Genomic DNA, 18,372 nt, shown 5'->3' with positions numbered 1-18,372 from the left:
TGATCACCTGATGATCGCCCACTCCCATGAGAAACCAGAGAAGCCTTACCCCTGTCCAGACTGTGGGAAGAGATTCTCCAGCAAGAGTTACATCAAGATTCACAGGAAGATCCACAGTGGGAAGATTTCTTACCACTGCGCCCAGTGTGATAAGACTTTCCTGTCAGCGGAGGGGCTCAAGAAGCACGAGAGCGCTCACCGAGGAGAGAGGCCGTACCGATGCCCTGCGTGTGGCAAGTGTTTCAAACAGCAATCCCAGCTGACCTGTCACTTCAAGATCCACACCGGAGAGAGGAGCCATCTCTGCTTCCTGTGTGGGAAGAGTTTGATGAGTTTGACCTCCGGGTGCATCTCAGAGTCCACTCTGAGAGAAGCCCTACCAGTGCCACAGTGTGGCAAGAGCCTGGTACAGAGCAGGCATCCGGTCACACATGCAGCAGATGCACCCTGGGAAGAATGTGGAACCAACCCCACCCATCCCCATTCACGGCAATGGAGGAAGTGGTCCTGTTACATCCCTCATCAGAAAGGTATGTGCTTTGGTTTGCTGTGAGCTGATGCTGTCCCTTTCAGTCCACTTTAAAATCTAGAAGTTTATGGAATTGGTTTGGGTTAATGGTGAGAATGGGTGTGGGGGTTAGGTTTAAGTTAGGCATAGATTTATAGGGAGTTTTAGGGAGTCCTTTCTAGGGAGTTTTCCTAGCCACCGAACTTCACACTGCATTGCTTGCTGTTTGGGGTTTTGGCTGGGTTTTACAGCACTTTGAGATATCAGCAGAAGGGCTTTATAAATACATTAGATTTTAATTTGGCTGTGTTTTAAAATCTCCACTTCCTGTTTGACAAGGAACAGAACATCATTACCCTGGGAAACTACAACAAACATTATGTTACTACTGACTGTTAACCAAGAATGACTTGTGTTTTCATTGTAGGATCCTGGTGACCAATCCAGCCCCAAAGCTATAGAGGCCCGGGGTCCTGATACAAGCCATGGCAGCAAGGCGTCCAGTCAAACGCCTCGGTTGAAGGCCAGAGCTGAAGAAGAGGAGGAGGAAGAGGAGGAAGAGGAAGAAGAGGTTGAACGTTGATGGTTCGGGTAATTCTGAAGAATGGCACCCAGTTGGAAACCTGCTCTTCGTCTTGGTAAGTGGAGGCAGAATGTCAACAGAACATCATTCAACTATAGCCTGTTAATTTGGCTGTGTTTTAAAATGGCACCCTGTCAATAGAACATCATTCAACTATAGCCTGTTAATTTGGCTGTGTTTTAAAATGGCACCCTGTCAACAGAACATCATTTAACTATAGCCTGTTAATTTGGATGTGTTTTAAAATGGCACCCTGTCAGCAGAACATCATTCAACTATAGCCTGTTAATTTGGCTGTGTTTTAAAATAGCACCCTGTCAACAGAACATCAACTATAGCTTGTTAATTTGGATGTGTTTTAAAATGGCACCCAGTCAACAGAACATCATTCAACTATAGCTTGTTAATTTGGCTGTGTTTTAAAATAGCACCCTGTCAACAGAACATCATTCAACTATAGCCTGTTAATTTGGCTGTGTTTTAAAATGGCACCCAGTCAACAGAACATCATTCAACTATAGCCTGTTAATTTGGCTGTGTTTTAAAATGGCTCCCAGTCAACAGAACATCAACTATAGCTTGTTAATTTGGCTGTGTTTTAAAATGGCACCCTGTCAACAGAACATCATTCAACTATAGCCTGTTAATTTGGCTGTGTTTTAAAATGGCACCCAGTCAACAGAACATCATTCAACTATAGCCTGTTAATTTGGCTGTGTTTTAAAATGGCACCCAGTCAACAGAACATCATTCAACTATAGCCTGTTAATTTGACTGTGTTTTAAAATGGCACCCTGTCAACAGAACATCAACTATAGCCTGTTAATTTGGCTGTGTTTTAAAATGGCACCCTGTCAACAGAACATCAACTATAGCTTGTTAATTTGGCTGCGTTATAAATCGCATCCTGTCCCCTATATAGGGCTCTGTTCAAAAGGTAGTGCCCTAAATAGGGAATAGCGTGCCATTTGGGCGACGGACAATGTTTTTTGACCAATCCTTTAAACCCATTCTCTTTTGTCACACAGCAAAGACCGGTGGCGACGGTCCCTCTGCACCAGGACCACAGAGAAAACACCGGAAGAAACAACAGGTCAAACGGAAAACCAGCGTCCGAGGAGACAAACAGAAGCAACCCAAAGCCAAGAGGTTTAACAACCGTCGCTGCTTTAAATGTGGAGAGGGATTCCCCCGGGAATATGAGCTGTTGCTCCACCTGCAGACACATCTGGATTACAACTGCTACGTGTGCGGAACGCCGTTCGACAACCAAGAGCTGCTGCAGAGACATCAGGAGGAGCACGCCGGTAAGCGAGCCTGTGATGGACGCTCACAACGGCTTTCGTCGATGACTGTAGCGCTATTGTATAGCCTTCCTGACGGGTTACTAGTGAATTCCCTGTGAGTAGGTTGTGCCTCAAATGGCACCCATATTCCCTACGTAGTGCACACTAGGGGCCCATAGGCTCGTGTCAAAGGTAGTGCACCCTGGGGCTGCAGGGTAGCCTAGTGGTTAGAGAGTTGGACTAGTAACCCGAAATCCCCGAGCTGACAAGGTACAAATCTGTCGTTCTGCCCCTGAACAGGCAGTTAACTCACTGTTCCTAGGCCGTCATTGAAAATAAGAATTTGTTCTTAACTGACTTACCTAGTTAAATAAAGGTAAAAAAATATATATATAAAAAAAAATGGGGAATAGGGAACCGTTTGAGATAGACTAACTGTGTGTTTGTTCCAGAGGAGAGTCTGGGTGTGTTCTCTGGTGAGGCAGCAGGTCCAACTACAGGGCAGCGGCGGGGGAGAGGGAAGAGGACTCACCGGTGTCCGACCTGTGGCAAAGAACTATCCGACGCGTCCAAGCTGAAGCTGCACGTGAGAATCCACACCGGGGAGAAACCGTACTGTTGCTCCCTGTGCGGAAAGGGTTTCACTCAGCCAGGGAACCTGAAAACGCACATGAAAACACACCGAGGTGAGTGCTGATGCTGATGTTGTGGTCCACGTACAGTGTCTCCAGAAAGGATTCATACCTCTTGACTTTTTCCACATTTTGTTGTGTTACAAGGTGGGATTGAAATGGGTTTAATTGTTCTTTTTTTAATGGTTAATGATAAACACAAAATACCCTGGTCAAAGTGTAATGACTAACTTCACCATGCTCAAAGGGATATTCAATGTCTGCTTTTTGATGTTTACCCATCTACCAATAGGGGCCCTTCTTTGCGAGGCATTGGAAAACCTTCCTGGTCTTTGTGGTTGAATCTTTGGTTGAAATTCACTGCTTGACTGAGGGACAATTGAGATAATTGTATGTGTGGGGTACAGCGATGAGGTAGTCATTTAAAAAATCATGTTAAACACTATTATTGCACACAGAGTGAGTCCATGCAACTTATTATGTGATTTGTTAAGGCCATTTTTACTCCTGAACTTAATTAGTCTCACCGTAACAAAGAGGTTGAACACTGAACTGACTCAAGACATTTCAGCTTTTCATTTTTAATTAATTTATAAGAACTTCAAAACACATGACGTCATTACTCTGACATCATGGGGTGTTGTGTGTAGTAGGCCAGTCACACAACATCTCACATGTCTCCATTTTAAATTCAGGCAGTAACACAACGACATGTGGGAAGAGTCGAGGGGCTGTGAATACTTCCTGAAGGCACTGTACTGTATGTTGATGTTGGGGTGGTGTGAATACTTCCTGAAGGCACTGTACTGTATGTTGATGTTGGGGTGGTGTGAATACCTCCTGAAGGCACTGTACTGTATGTTGATGTTGGGGTGGTGTGAATACTTCCTGAAGGCACTGTACTGTATGTTGATGTTGGGGTGGTGTGGTGTGAATACTTCCTGAAGGCACTGTACTGTATGTTGATGTTGGGGTGGTGTGAATACTTCCTGAAGGCACTGTACTGTATGTTGATGTTGGGGTGGTGTGAATACTTCCTGAAGGCACTGTACTGTATGTTGATGTAGGGGGGCTATGAATACTTCCGGAAGGCACTGTACTGTATGTTGATTTTGGGGTGGTGTGAATACTTCCTGAAGGCACTGTACTGTATGTTGATGTTGGGGTGTGAATACTTCCTGAAGGCACTGTACTGTATGTTGATGTTGGGGTGGTGTGAATACTTCCTGAAGGCACTGTACTGTATGTTGATGTTGGGGTGGTGTGAATACTTCCTGAAGGCACTGTACTGTATGTTGATGTTGGGGTGGTGTGAATACTTCCTGAAGGCACTGTACTGTATGTTGATGTTGGGGTGGTGTGAATACTTCCTGAAGGCACTGTACTGTATGTTGATGTTGGGGTGGTGTGAATACTTCCTGAAGGCACTGTACTGTATGTTGATGTTGGGGTGCTGTGAATACCTCCTGACGGCACTGTACTGTATGTTGATGTTGGGGTGGTGTGAATACTTCCTGAAGGGACTGTACTGTATGTTGATGTTGAGGTGGTGTGAATACTTCCTGAAGGCACTGTAGTGTATGTTGATGTTGGGGTGGTGTGAATACTTCCTGAAGGCACTGTAGTGTATGTTGATGTTGGGGTGGTGTGAATACCTCCTGGAGGGTATCTCTCCAGGAACAAGGTTGGATTTAAAACCTACTGGAGGGTATTTCTCCGGGAACAGGGTTGGAGAGCCCTGATATAGGGAATAGGGGTCCGTTTTGGGGCCACAACCTAAATGTCAACATTTTATCGTCCCTGCAGACGGGAACCCCAGTTTGTTGTCTGCTGGTGGGTTAGGTCCGTCTACGTCAAGAGGTCCTGAAAACCACCAGGAGAATCACACCGTCGCCACATCAGCAGCTCAGGAGAACTTCAACTGTCCAGATCGACCGTCAGCGCAGAAACACATGACGTCTCAGGACAGCGGAGAGAAGGCCTCTTTCTTCTGCTCGCTGTGCGGGGAGCAGTTCTCTGAGAAGGCACAGTTGGAAGAACACCGGTTGGCTCACAACAACAAGAAGCCTTTCCCCTGCCCTGACTGTGGCAAGAGGTTCCGCAGTAATTACTACGTCAAGATCCACATGCGAATGCACACCGGGGAGAGGCCTTACCAATGCACTGAGTGTGGGAAGGGCTTCATCACAGAAGAAGGGCTGAAGAAGCACGAGAGCGCTCACCGGGGAGAGAGACCCCACCTCTGCCCCGAGTGCGGAAAGAGATTCAAGCAACAGTCCCAACTTACATGTCACTTCCGTATGCACACCGGACAGAAGAGCCACCTCTGCTCCGTCTGTGGGAAGAGTTACTTCAGAGAGTTTGACCTCAAGGTTCACCTCAGAGTCCACACGGGAGAGAAGCCCCATCAGTGTGAGGAGTGCGGGAAGAGTTTCTACTATCTACAGGGGCTCCGGCAGCACCAGAGGACCCACGCTCCCAAGCCCATCGGACCGACCCGCCAGCTAGGCAGGCCTAAGCAGTTGTCCAGCGCAGACATACCGAACCAATCACCCAGGACGGGAAGGCCCAGGCCAGCTCCTAGAGTAGAGAGACTCATGCCTCTACCCAGAGTGGAGAGATCCATGCCTCTTGGCCTACCTAGAGTTGAGAGACCCATGCCTCTAGGCCTACCTAGAGTTGAGAGTGATCTGGAGAGACCCATGCCTCTAGGCCTACCTAGAGTTGAGAGTGATCTGGAGAGACCCATGCCTCTAGGCCTACCTAGAGTTGAGAGTGATCTGGAGAGACCTCACTGGCAGTACTGGCACCTTTAAATGGGAAATCTTCCATTTTCAACGCCGATACAATTATTGGAGGACCAAAACAAGCCGATACTGATTAATCGGACGATTTTTATATATATGAGTGTGGTAATATTTGTAATAATGACAATTACAACAATGCTGAATGAACACTTATTTTAACTTAATATAATACATAAATAAAATCTATTTAGTCTCAAATAAATAGTGAATCATGATCGATTTGGTTTAAATCATGCCAAAACACAGTGTTGGAGAAGAAAGTAAAAGTGCAATATGTGCCATGTAAAAAAGCTAACGTTTAAGTTCCTTGCTCAGAACATGAGAACATATGAAAGCTGGGTGGTTCAACATTCCCAGTTCTTCAATGTTCCCAGTTAAGAAGTTTTAGGTTGTAGTTATTATAGGAGTTATCACATGTTGACTATTTCTCTCTATACCATTTGTATTTCATATACCTTTGACTATTGGATGTTCTAATAGGCACTTTAGTATTGCCAGCCTAATCTCAGGAGTTGATAGGCTTGAAGTCATAAACAGCGCTGTGGTTCAAGCATTGCTAAGAGCTGCTGGCAAACGCAGTAAAGTTTGAATGTTTACGAGCCTGCTGCTGCCTACCACCGCTCAGTCAGACTGCTCTATCAAATCTCAAATCATAGACTCTATTATAATATAATAAACACAGAAATACGAGCCTTTGGTCAACAATATGTTCAAATCCGGAAACTATCATTTCGAAAACAAAATGTTTATTCTCTCAGTGAAATACGGAACCGTTTCGTATTTTATCAAACGGGTGGCATCCCTAAGTCTAAATATTGCTGTTACATTGCACAACCTTCAATGTTATGTCATAATTACGTAAAATTCTGACAAATTAGTTCGCAACGAGCCAGGCGGCCCAAACTGTTGCATATACCCTGACTCTGCGTGCAATGAACGCAAGAGAAGTGACACAATATCCCTAGTTAATATTGCCTGCTAACATTCATTAATTTAAACTAAATATGCAGGTTTAAAAATATATAATTCTGTGTATTAATTTTAAGAAAGGCATTGATGTTTATGGTTAGTTACATTCGTGCAAAGAAATGACCCCTAATTAACCGGCCGACCTCTAGTTTGAACTGCAGATTGCGCTTTTAATCCCCGCTACGTTGCTGACAACATGTAAGGCCAGTTTGAACTGCAGATTGTGCCTTTAACCCCCGCTATGTTGCTGACAACATTTAAGGCCAGTTTGAGCCTTTAACCCCCGCTACGTTGCTGACAACATGTAAGGCCAGTTTGAGCCTTTAACCCCCGCTACGTTGCTGACAACATGTAAGGCCAGTTTGAACTGCAGATTGTGCCTTTAACCCCCGCTATGTTGCTGACAACATGTAAGGCCAGTTTGAACTGCAGACTGCTCCTTTAACCCCCGCTACGTTGCTGACAACATTTAAGGCCAGTTTGAACTGCAGATTGCGCCTTTAACCCCCCCGATATGTTGCTGACAACATGTAAGACCAGTTTGAACTGCAGACTGCTCCTTTAACCCCGCTACGTTGCTGACAATATGTAAGACCAGTTTGAACTGCAGACTGCTCCTTTAACCCCCGCTACGTTGCTGACAACATGTAAGGCCAGTTTGAACTGCAGATTGCGCCTTTAACCCCCGCTACGTTGCTGACAACATGTAAGACCAGTTTGAACTGCAGACTGCTCCTTTAATGTTGCTGACAACATGTAAGGCCACTTTCCCGGACACCGATTTAAGACTAGTTCTGCATTTAAATAGCATGTTCAATAGAGAAACCGATTGTTGCTCCATGGGGCCGTTATGTATCATGTGTCTCAGAGTAGGAGTGCTGATCTAGGATCAGGTTCCCTCTGTCCATATAACCGTATTTATTGGGATCTAAAAAGGGGGAAGCTGACCATCAATCAGCACTCCTACTTTAAGATGCTTCATACAGACAGCCTTTGGACCAGACTTAATCTATATCATCTTCATACAGACGGCCTTTGGACCATACAGACGGCCTTTGGACTAGGCTTAATCTATATCATCTTCATACAGACGGCCTTTGGACTAGGCTTAATCTATATCTGCTTTATACAGACGGCCTTTGGACCAGACTTAATCTATATCATCTTCATACAGACGGCCTTTGGACCATACAGACGGCCTTTGGACTAGGCTTAATCTATATCTGCTTTATACAGACGGCCTTTGGACTAGGCTTAATCTATATCATCTTCATACAGACGGTATTTGGACCAGGCTTAATCTATATCATCTTCATACAGACGGCCTTTGGACTAGGCTTAATCTATATCATCTTCATACAGACGGTATTTGGACCAGGCTTAATCTATATCATCTTCATACAGACGGCCTTTGGACTAGGCTTAATCTATATCATCTTCATACAGACGTCCTTTGGACCAGGCTTAATCTATATCCGGGAAACCAGACAGATCTATTATCTCTGTGGTTAATCTCACTACTTTTGTCTCGACTGTTAAAAGTAGTGGGAATTCATGTGCCTTGCTAGCATCAGATCAGATTGTATTTGGCACCTGCTCCGAAAACAACACGACCTTACAGTGAAGTTAAGAAAAGACCTAAAAATAAAAAATAAAGTAAAAATAACAAATAATTAAAGAGCAGCAGCGGTAAAATAACAATAGCGAGGCTATATACAGGGGGCACCGTTATTTATGTGTGTTCCTCTTCTCCGGGCCCCACCACAGTTACGACAGAGGGATGCTAACGAGACGCCGTTTGCCTTGAGAGTTTCACTTGTAGAGGGTCCGCACAACAAAACCAAAACATGATCAAAATGATTTGTATGCTCTTCTCCTAATTCTGACTGAGGAGGGCCAAGCACCAAGGTTCAGGCTGTCATGTCATCATCAGTGGGAGGCCACATAGAGGTGCACTATTCCTTTACCTTCAGGTTCTGGGAGTGGGTTCTGGGAGTGGGTGAAAAGCCAAGCAAGTGTTATTTTACTATGAAGATTTGTGATCAACGCCTTTTAAAAAATTTATGACCATCCGTTGAGTCGGGACGCTTGTCTGGTTTACACTAAATATACTATTTGAATAACTTTAATTGTTATTATTGTCATATTACTCTGTTGAATTGTCTCTCATGCATAAGCACTTAAATGTTTTCTTCTGAAGTTCTCGCAGACGGGTCTCGGTGTCTGTGTGGAACGTCACCACCTGATTACAACGGTACCTGCGCACAGTAGTCGTGTCATGATTAAATAAATCATTGCAATGATTAAAAAAAAAATCTCAATTTTTATTTTATATAAACTATGAAGCTGCTGAGCTCAAGAAGTGAAGAGTGTCTGTTTTAATCAATAATGACTAATTAAAGTGTTACTCTATTAGGGAAGTAGGCGACTTCATGTCAGCCAGAGCACCTGGCTCATGCCAGGGAGGCAGCCCGCTTCCAGGACTAATGCAATCACTTCCCACCTGGTTCAAACTCCTCCTACCGGTGTAACCCGGGCCAGATAAACGAATCCCCTCAGTGACAAGAGGTTGCCATGGAGACCTCCCGTTTGGTGCAGCGGTCTAAGGCACGGCATCGCTATGCTAGAGGTGTCACTAATTGAATAAATTAATACAATCAGTTTCCGTGTGGGGAATCGTAGGTGGTGGTCATTATATTGATGTCTTGTTTTGACTGATGTCATGTTTGTGCTAATATGGCAAAAAATTCACTAGCAAGCTAACCAACAACCATAACGATGTATGTGAGACAAGTGCTCATTGTGCAAATGTATTTGTTTTCAATAAACATTTGGAGATTAAATATAGAATACATGTTGTCAACAGTCTAATGCTAAGTACAAGTGGTAGTCGAAACTATGACATGTTCGACTTGCTAACTTGTAGTTATACACCTGCTGTATTCAACGAATCAGCAAGTCGGAAATGTCTGACGAGCATGTGAACGCAGCATCAGCCAACTCTGTTGCCCCATAGTTGCGCATGTGTTGGTTTCGTTGCTAAACAACCAACCCATATATGCCTCTTAAGGGGAAGTAATCAGATAACATTACTGGGTTTGGGTAATCCTACCGAGTACCATGTTGGACCGGTAACAGATTGTAACCGATTACATTTAGAAAGTAACTTAACTTACACAACCCTGTTTATATCATACTGTGCTGTATGTACACCATTGTAATTGTACTGGAGACAAAGTCCCATTCATATTGTTGCTGTTTGGACTCCAGAACAGGTGGTGGCGCTAACGCGGATCGTCTGAGGAATCTAACCCGGAAGAAGAAACATACTAAGGTTGATAGTTAGCTCGCGGGGTTATTTTGCAAGTGTGTGAAAATGTGTCCGATATCATTTGATACGGTTTAAAGTAGATTTTGATATTGTCAAACACGGACTATAAACGTGGAACCGACGATGTTATCAACCACAATTCCATATCGTTTTGTTATCGGGTCTAGGAAAGTAAGTTAGCTTGTTAGCTAAAGCATAGCTTACTGATTTAGCTAGTTTTCAAATAGTTCTGGATATCAAGCAATCAGCTATCTAACTAATGTGAACGGTCAGTGGAATGAAAACGGTGATGTCAGAATAATCAGCTATAATTCAGTGCTCTAACTACATAATTCATATGAAGCGATAGAAGAATTCATGATGGATGAGGTGAGAAAGACTCATAGAGACAGATGGAGGACTAGTACCATTGAGGACGTTCACCATTTTGAAGTAATCAACTGGGTGGGACATCCGGTGGGTTAGGAAGGATCTCATAATTCCATCCAGGTCATCAGGAGGGATCAGCCAATTAATTATATTTGTGAGCAAACGTTCCAAAACTGCAGGTGACAGTCAATTGCCAACCTTTGCTTTATGCCTGTCTAAATAACACCCTCCAGGTGGCAGTACGCACCCTTTCAGTTTGTTTACCAACTCATAGAAGTAGTAGAAGAAGAAATTGGACTACTTCAAAATGGAGATAGCCTCAATGGCGCTGCCCATGCTCTCAGAGATGCCTTAATAGAACATATACAATGTTGTGTCCTCTATCTCTATGGAATGACTGCAGCTAATGTTAGGTGGGTAATGCTAAACCAGTCTGGACGGCGTTGCCTAAAGCCTGTCGCATGCTTTCCAGTCGAAACAGTGACGCACATGTATTATGACGAACATTTGTGACGTTCGAGCACACTTTTTATTTTCTTGAGGCGAGTTGAAATTTCGTAGCTGAAGTCTACGCCCCTTCGTCGGTGATTGGTCAACAGTATTACCAAATATATATTTTTTAACTAACCCAAGATCGACCAGAGCCTGTCGTTCCCGATGGGAGAAAATGTATCATAGTTTGCAGAACAAGCAAGGAAGTGGGCAGAGCCAAACACTAGCTAGTGAGAGTCTAGCGTTTATTTGCATATTTGCACTAGGGAAGGTCTACTCTTAAGTGTGTGTGTTCTCAATACGCCCTTCTAAACAAAACAAAACATTTTTTTTTACTTTGCAAAGGGTAAAGTCTACTAAACGCAGTCCACTCTGTTACAGATTCTAGTTTTGGAAACATAATGCTGAATGGAGATCAAATGTTTAATCAATGAGAAAATTTGCAGAATTTCGGCCAAAATCCATCTCACTCCATCTTCTCCCCCAGCCGGACCCTGGGTTTCCTCTCATCACCATATTTGGCAGTGTGGAACCGCCAACCGGATGCTTCACATTTACAGTGTTGCAAAAAGTAACCAAATGTCATACTTGAGTAAAAGTACAGATACCTTAATAGAAAATGACTCAAGTAAAAGTGAGTCACCCAGCAAGTATTTAGTTTTAAATATACTTAAGTATCAAAACTAACTGTAAATTCTAAAATATACTTAAGTATCAAAAGTGAAAGTAAAAATAATTTCACATTGTTTATATTAAGCAAACCAAATGGCAGGATTTTTCTTGATTTTTTAAATGTACGGATAGCCAGGGGCACACTCCAACACTCAGACATCATTTACAAATTAAGCATTTGTGTTTAGTGACCACCAGATCAGAGGCAGTAGGGATGACCAGGGATGAATTGGAAAGCGCATGAATTGAACCATTTTCCTGTCCCGCTAAACATTCGAAATGTAACAAGTACTTTTGGGTGTCAGGGAAAATGTATGGAGTAAAAAGTACATGATTTTCTTTCGGGAATGTAGTGGAGTAAAAGTAAAAGGTTATAAAAATATAAATAGGAAAGTACAGATACAAACAAAACGTATATAGTACTTTTACTTAAGTGCTTTTACAGCACTGCACATTTATGCATCCTGGCTCATTGTTCTTCCTCCTTGTCGGAGTGGGAACGGGATTCTTCAGTGGAGTGTTTGTTGTCATTCAACGAGAGACGACTAGTTTTCATGCTCATTTTTCCACTTTAGAAATACTGCACCAAGTATCTTAGTTTGATATATACAATTCTGCGACTAAGACCTCATCGGTAAAGACGTCTAAATTAATTACAGATTTCTTGATTTATCTTAGATTCATTCGGACTATTTTTTTGGGGGGGACACACACACAGCCCGAACGCACACCTTCCCACAATTTCAACACAATGGAACGCAATTCAAAAAGTATTAAAGCCAAAGTTCTAGAACACTGCGGTGCGTACGCGTTTTTGGAACTCTGATACACGCAAGTGGTAGCTGATGATGAATGTCGCTATTTTATAACAAGTCATTCTTTATTTTAGGATTCTGCCGACCCATCCATCCCCCCTCTCTCCCGCTCCACTGAACCCAACCCTCCTCTCTCCCGCTCCACTGAACCCAACCCTCCTCTCTCCCGCTCCACTGAACCCAACCCTCCTCTCTCCTGCTCCACTGAACCCAACCCTCCTCTCTCCCGCTCCACTGAACCCAACCCTCCTCTCTCCTGCTCCACTGAACCCAACCCTCCGGAGTCACTGGTTCCTGACTCTAACCATAGAGACATCGACACCTGCAGTGAAATACCCAGATTTAACATTGTAGTCAAAGAGGAGGAGGAAGACTGGGATGTGGATGATACTGGTAAGTATTACTATAGTGACTGAATTAATAATATCAATGGGATTATATAGTTCTGTTCCATACAGTGTTTCCCCCAGGATCCTTTTCAGCAGCGGTGGCAAAGCTAGCAGGCGGGGGGGTTGTTTTGTAGGACGACTGTGAGGAGAAGGTCATTTCTGGGGACTCTTTTTAAAAGGGCATTCTATTCCAAAATGCATGATAAATGTACTGATGTTGACTCCATCTTTAATAGAACAGATGCTGCTCCGCTGCACTGTAGGGAGATGAAGAGGAGCAGGCAGTGGCTGTGCCCTTGTGGCTCTCATTCGTACCACTGTTCAAATATACACTGCAACGTTTCACTCTGATCTTAAAGGGAAAGTGAGAGATTTTGGGCAATCTACTTCCCCAGAGTCAGATGAACTCATGGACACCATTTGTTTGTTTCTGCAGTTTGAGGGAAGTTTCATTGCGCTAACGCTAGTTAGCAGCTTCCTTTAAACTGCACGCAGAGACATAAATGAATATAAATGAATATAGTGAAAACACTGCCATATATAGCAGTTTAATTCACTAAAAGGTGACTTGTTTGCAGAATAAAAACAGAGGACAACTACAAATAATAGAATAGAATCATGTATTTGTCGTTATACTGTACTCGATACCATCTACTGTATCTTGCCTATGCTGCTCTGTACCATCACTCATTCATATCTTTATGTACATATTCTTTATCCCCTTACACTGTGTATAAGAAATTAGTTTTGGAATTGTTAGTTAGATTACTCGTTGGTTAGTACTGCATTGTCGGAACTGGAAGCACAAGCATTTCGCTACACTCGCATTAACATCTGCTAACCATGTGTATGTGACAAATAAAATTTGATTTGATTTGTGATGCACCGATATGACATTTTTGGCCGATACCGATATCTAATATTTTTCTTGCCAAAAAAAAACGAAACCGATATAAAAAAATGTTGCGTTCTTTTAACCATTCTTGTACAATTAAATAGTTAACACACACACATGGATGCAGAGGTCTAAGGCAAGAGGCGTCACTACGGTCCCTGGTTCTATTCCAGGCTGTATCACATCCGGCCGTGATTGGGAGTCTCATAGGGCGGCGCACAATTGGCCCAGTGTCAACAGGTTTGGCCGGGGTAGACTGTCATTGTAAATAAGAATTTGTTCTTAACTGACCTTGCCTAGTTAAATAAAGGTTACACACATACACACACACACACACACCATAAAGTTATTTTGTTGGCATTGACGTGTGTCCCCATTACCAGTGAAACATAATCAAAACCAATTTCTTTCACTTTCTGTGCTGCTTCATCGTTTCATTCTCAACCAGGATTTCTCTTGCTATGGAACGCTGTTTGGGTCTTTGTGTGTCAAATAACACTATTAGATGTGTCAAATAAGCTTGCTGACCAATCAGGACCTGAATATGACTGCACGTCACATAATAATTTAATGCATTCATACATTTTTTTTATATAGTTATTACACATTGATTACACAATCACTCCTACTTCATATGTCACAACGGTTCATCGATACGTATGCTATGATGCTAGTAAAGTTGTCTCACGCATCTACAGTGCTGATCATAAAAAAAGCTAGCTTGCTCATGGATTTAGCAATGTTCTTCCCCAAAAACATAGCAAAATGACAATCTGTTTCAGTAGCTATAGTTCAGAACCACATAACATTCTATAATAGAACTGTGTTATTTGACAGGTCAAATTAAATGCTAATTTAGTGGGTCAAATAGTGTTATTTGCAACAAAGGTAAGTTGCTGGCTAATATTTACGAGTTGTGTCTATTTATTTTTGAACTTAACACAGAGACCCAAACAAGTGGCCTCCATAGTATGTTGTGAATAAGCTAATAGTCAGGGACGCTAGATACTACTGTGTAACTGTGTAACTACCCCAGGGCAACGTGTGTACATCGTTCGTGGGTGCTCAACCAGGCAGCTGATAGTAGCCAACATCCCCCATAACATTCTACAGAGAACTGGTTGGTTGTCAAGGGCAATGAATACCATTATCTTGGCGTGAATGGATTTCTCTTTTGAGTTGTCTCTCTGAAATTGTCTTACTCTTTCAAATGACTGCTGGACTTGTTGACTGCTCGATCCACACAGCAGACATTGTGGGCGAGGTTAGGAATGCTGTGCTGCATGTGTAGCGCAAAATTTTACGTGCCGTCATTACGTCATGTACCTACATTATATAGGTATGCATGCCAGCTTTGACATCAGTTTTGCACATCGGCGTTAAACTAGTTGGCATTTTTTAGCTAATATCGGCAGATTACGATATATTCACCGATTTATATCGTGCGTCCCTAATTTGTCATTGAACTTTTCTTGTCCTATTGTAACAGGAGAGAATCCTAACCCCGGCTCTGGTGAAGAGGCATCAGCAGAACAACACCAGGAGAATCCTGCAGCTAAGAAGCCATGGCGATGCCCCCAATGTGGAATAGAAATCGCTCACCCATCCAATATCAACAGACACCTGAGAACACACACAAAACCTGCTAAGGAGTCTTCCGTCTGTCCAGTATGTGGAAAAGACTTTGTTCACCCCTCCAAACTGAAGAGACACCGCCAAACACATACAGGAGAGAAGCCTTACCAGTGCTCTGTGTGCGGGAAGCGATTCACACTGAAGCCCCACCTGGAAAGACATCAGATGACCCACCCTGGAGGGAAGCAGCCAGACGCGACAAAGAGGCACCCGTGCTCCGATTGTGGAAAGGAATTTTTCTCTGCATATGAACTGAAGATGCACATGAGAAAGCACACCGGGGAGAGACCTCACCAGTGCTCCTACTGCGAGATGAGCTTTGGCTGTAAGGGAACTCTATCGAGACACGTACGACGCCATACAGGAGCACCCACACCGAAACCTTACCAATGCTCACAGTGTGGGAAGAGATACGAGTCACCGTCGAGGCTCAGGCAGCATCAGACTGTGCACACTGGAGAGAAACCTTACAAGTGCTCTGATTGCGGGAGGGGTTTCGCTTCGACCGAAGGTCTTCGCAAACATCAATGCAGTCATGCCAGTAATCATAGCAACCAGTGTACACTGGGAATTCGAGATACGTCGTCATCGGGCTGTCAAACTATGAATATCAAGATCGAAGACGAGGAACAGGAAATTAATGTCAAAGAGGAGGAGGAGGAAATTGTTGTTTTTGTCAATGGTGATAAAGAAACCTTACCAGTGTACCACCTGTAATCAGAGCTTTGTTCACCCTAGCTCTCTAGCAAGACACAAAATATCCCACACTAGTGTCACGCAGTACAGCTGTTCAGAATGTGGGAAGGAATTCAGCCAATCATGGACTTTCAAGATACACATGCAACAGCACACCGGAGAGAAACCACACCGCAGCTCTCCGTGTAATAAGAGTTTCTCAGCTGTTGCACTTCTCAGAAGACACCAGATGGTTCACACTAGGGTGAAACCTTACCCCTGCTCTCTCTGTAGGAATAGATTCTCCTCGTCAGCAAACCGATCCAGTCAAAGACATCATGTCCTTGCCAAAGAATGTAGCTGCTTCTTCCCTGAACCAATCTCGTGGACAGGGATCACAACAGCAGGTGTCTATTCTAGTACCGGATGTCAAAGTGAAAGAGAAGAAGGAAGATCCTGCTTTTGGTGAACTGAAGCGTTTATTTTGTACTATTGCTTTGATATTGAATGGGCCCATACTTGTGACCTCTTGCTTAAACTTAGGCTTAGTTTCTTGAGATCTCTTGCTTAAGCTTTTCCCATGAAATAACGTAGCCCTATTCTAACACAACCAGCTGACAGCATGAGATAATGTAGCCCTATGTTAACACGACCAGCTGACAGCATGAGGAATCGTAACCCTATGCTAACACAACCAGCTGACAGCATGAGATAATGTAGCCCTATGCTAACACAGCCAGTTGACAGCATGAGATAATGTAGCCTTATGCTAACACGACCAGCTGACAACATGAGGAATCGTAACCCTATGCTAACACAACCAGCTGACAGCATGAGATAATGTAGCCTTATGCTATGCTGACAACACGTAACCCTATGCTAACACAGCCAGCTGACAGCATGAGATAATGTACGACCAGCTGACAACATGAGGAATGCTAACACAACCAGCTGACAGCATGAGATAATAATGTAACAGCCCTGACAGCATATGCTAACACAACCAGCTGACAGCATGAGGAATCGTAACCCTATGCTAACACAACCAGCTGACAGCATGAGATAATGTAGCCCTATGCTAACACAGCCAGTTGACAGCATGAGATAATGTAGCCTTATGCTAACACAACCAGCTGACAGCATGATTATTTTCCTCGAACAAATTCCACAACAGCCAATATTTTTACATACTGTTTTATATATATATATATATTTCTACACTGTGAGGTTGGAATAATACTGTGAAATTGTGAAAATGATGATAATGCCCTTTTAGTGTAAGAGCTTGTTGTAGAAACCCTTCCACAGGGACACTCAAAGTCAATATTAAATGATCTTTATTGTCAGCAAGCTGGAGGGTCACAGTCAAACTCAGATGCATAAAGTACCTGTCTGAATGGGGCCGTTTAGTTCCTTTCTATACTGGTTACAGACACGTCACATAGGTCATAGGTCATAGGGATGGTTCAGTCAAACTCAGATGCATAAAGTACCTGTCTGAACTGGGGTCATTTAGTTCCCTTCTATACTGGTTACAGACACGTCACATAGGTCATAGGTCATAGGGATGGTTCAGTCAAACTCAGATGCATAAAGTACCTGTCTGAACAGGGGTCATTTAGTTCCCTTCTATACTGGTTACAGACATGTCACATAGGTCATAGGTCATAGGGATGGTTCAGTCAAACTCAGATGCATAAAGTACCTGTCTGAACAGGGGTCATTTAGTTCCCTTCTATACTGGTTACAGACACGTCACATAGGTCATAGGTCATAGGGTTGGTTCCGGCATGTGTCTGGCACCGTCTCCTATCTTCACTTATAGAACGGCCGGACGTGATACAGGGGATTCTGGGTGTTTTGACAAATAGTCTCAAGGAGGAGGTATTGATGCTCAATGCTCATCCTATTTAACTACTGCTGTACACACCTTTTCTATTCATATACTGACCTTACTGTCTATACACACCATCTTATTTAACTATTGCTGTACAGAGCTTTTCTATTCATATACTGTCTATACACAACATTATATATATATATTCCAGACTGTTCTGGTACATTTTGGTGGGATTTGTATGTATTGTTTTGTATTGTTAGGTAACACTGCACTGTTGGAGCTAGAAACAATACCTGCTATAACAACAGAATACAGAATACAGCAGAATACTGTGTGTACACGACCAATAACATTTTATTTGATTTTAAGTGGAACAGCCTTGATTTGGAGGGTTAACATATCCTTCTGGTGGTTAGCTTAGGGCTAACTGTGCCAGGTTATCTCATGGGAAAAGCTAACATGTAGCATTTCCTG

The 18,372-nt window shown here is 43.2% G+C and overlaps 3 protein-coding genes across 4 annotated transcripts; all 3 read left to right on the top strand.

Annotated features, from left to right (window-relative positions):
• Nucleotides 1-10: 10 nt before the first annotated feature.
• Nucleotides 11-1,091, top strand: LOC135528293 (oocyte zinc finger protein XlCOF15-like). Its single transcript, XM_064957276.1, has 2 exons — nucleotides 11-406; nucleotides 936-1,091. Exons 1-2 carry the CDS (start codon nucleotides 11-13, stop codon nucleotides 1,089-1,091), a joined length of 552 nt encoding a protein of 183 aa, XP_064813348.1.
• On the top strand, nucleotides 1,082-9,100 carry LOC135533921 (gastrula zinc finger protein XlCGF46.1-like). The gene is made up of 4 exons (XM_064961119.1): nucleotides 1,082-1,146; nucleotides 2,120-2,398; nucleotides 2,830-3,063; nucleotides 4,816-9,100. The coding sequence occupies exons 1-4, from the start codon at nucleotides 1,113-1,115 to the stop codon at nucleotides 5,823-5,825; spliced, it is 1,557 nt and encodes a 518-aa protein (XP_064817191.1). The 5' UTR covers nucleotides 1,082-1,112; the 3' UTR covers nucleotides 5,826-9,100.
• A 1,012-nt stretch (nucleotides 9,101-10,112) lies between these two features.
• Nucleotides 10,113-16,908, top strand: LOC135533931 (zinc finger protein 664-like). 2 transcript variants are annotated; one of them, XM_064961126.1, is made up of 3 exons: nucleotides 10,113-10,287; nucleotides 12,539-12,857; nucleotides 15,238-16,908. In XM_064961126.1, exons 1-3 carry the CDS (start codon nucleotides 10,240-10,242, stop codon nucleotides 16,098-16,100), a joined length of 1,230 nt encoding a protein of 409 aa, XP_064817198.1. In that variant the 5' UTR covers nucleotides 10,113-10,239; the 3' UTR covers nucleotides 16,101-16,908. The 2 variants fall into 2 exon arrangements, with proteins under 2 accessions (XP_064817198.1, XP_064817201.1); XM_064961129.1 differs by having other exon boundaries at nucleotides 10,113-10,485.
• Nucleotides 16,909-18,372: the final 1,464 nt, after the last annotated feature.

The sequence above is a fragment of the Oncorhynchus masou genome, chromosome 5, assembly GCF_036934945.1.
Source record: "Oncorhynchus masou masou isolate Uvic2021 chromosome 5, UVic_Omas_1.1, whole genome shotgun sequence".
Lineage (NCBI taxonomy): Eukaryota > Metazoa > Chordata > Actinopteri > Salmoniformes > Salmonidae > Oncorhynchus > Oncorhynchus masou.
Note: the sequence above shows the minus strand (reverse complement) of the source record. Positions and strands in the feature narration are given on the sequence as shown.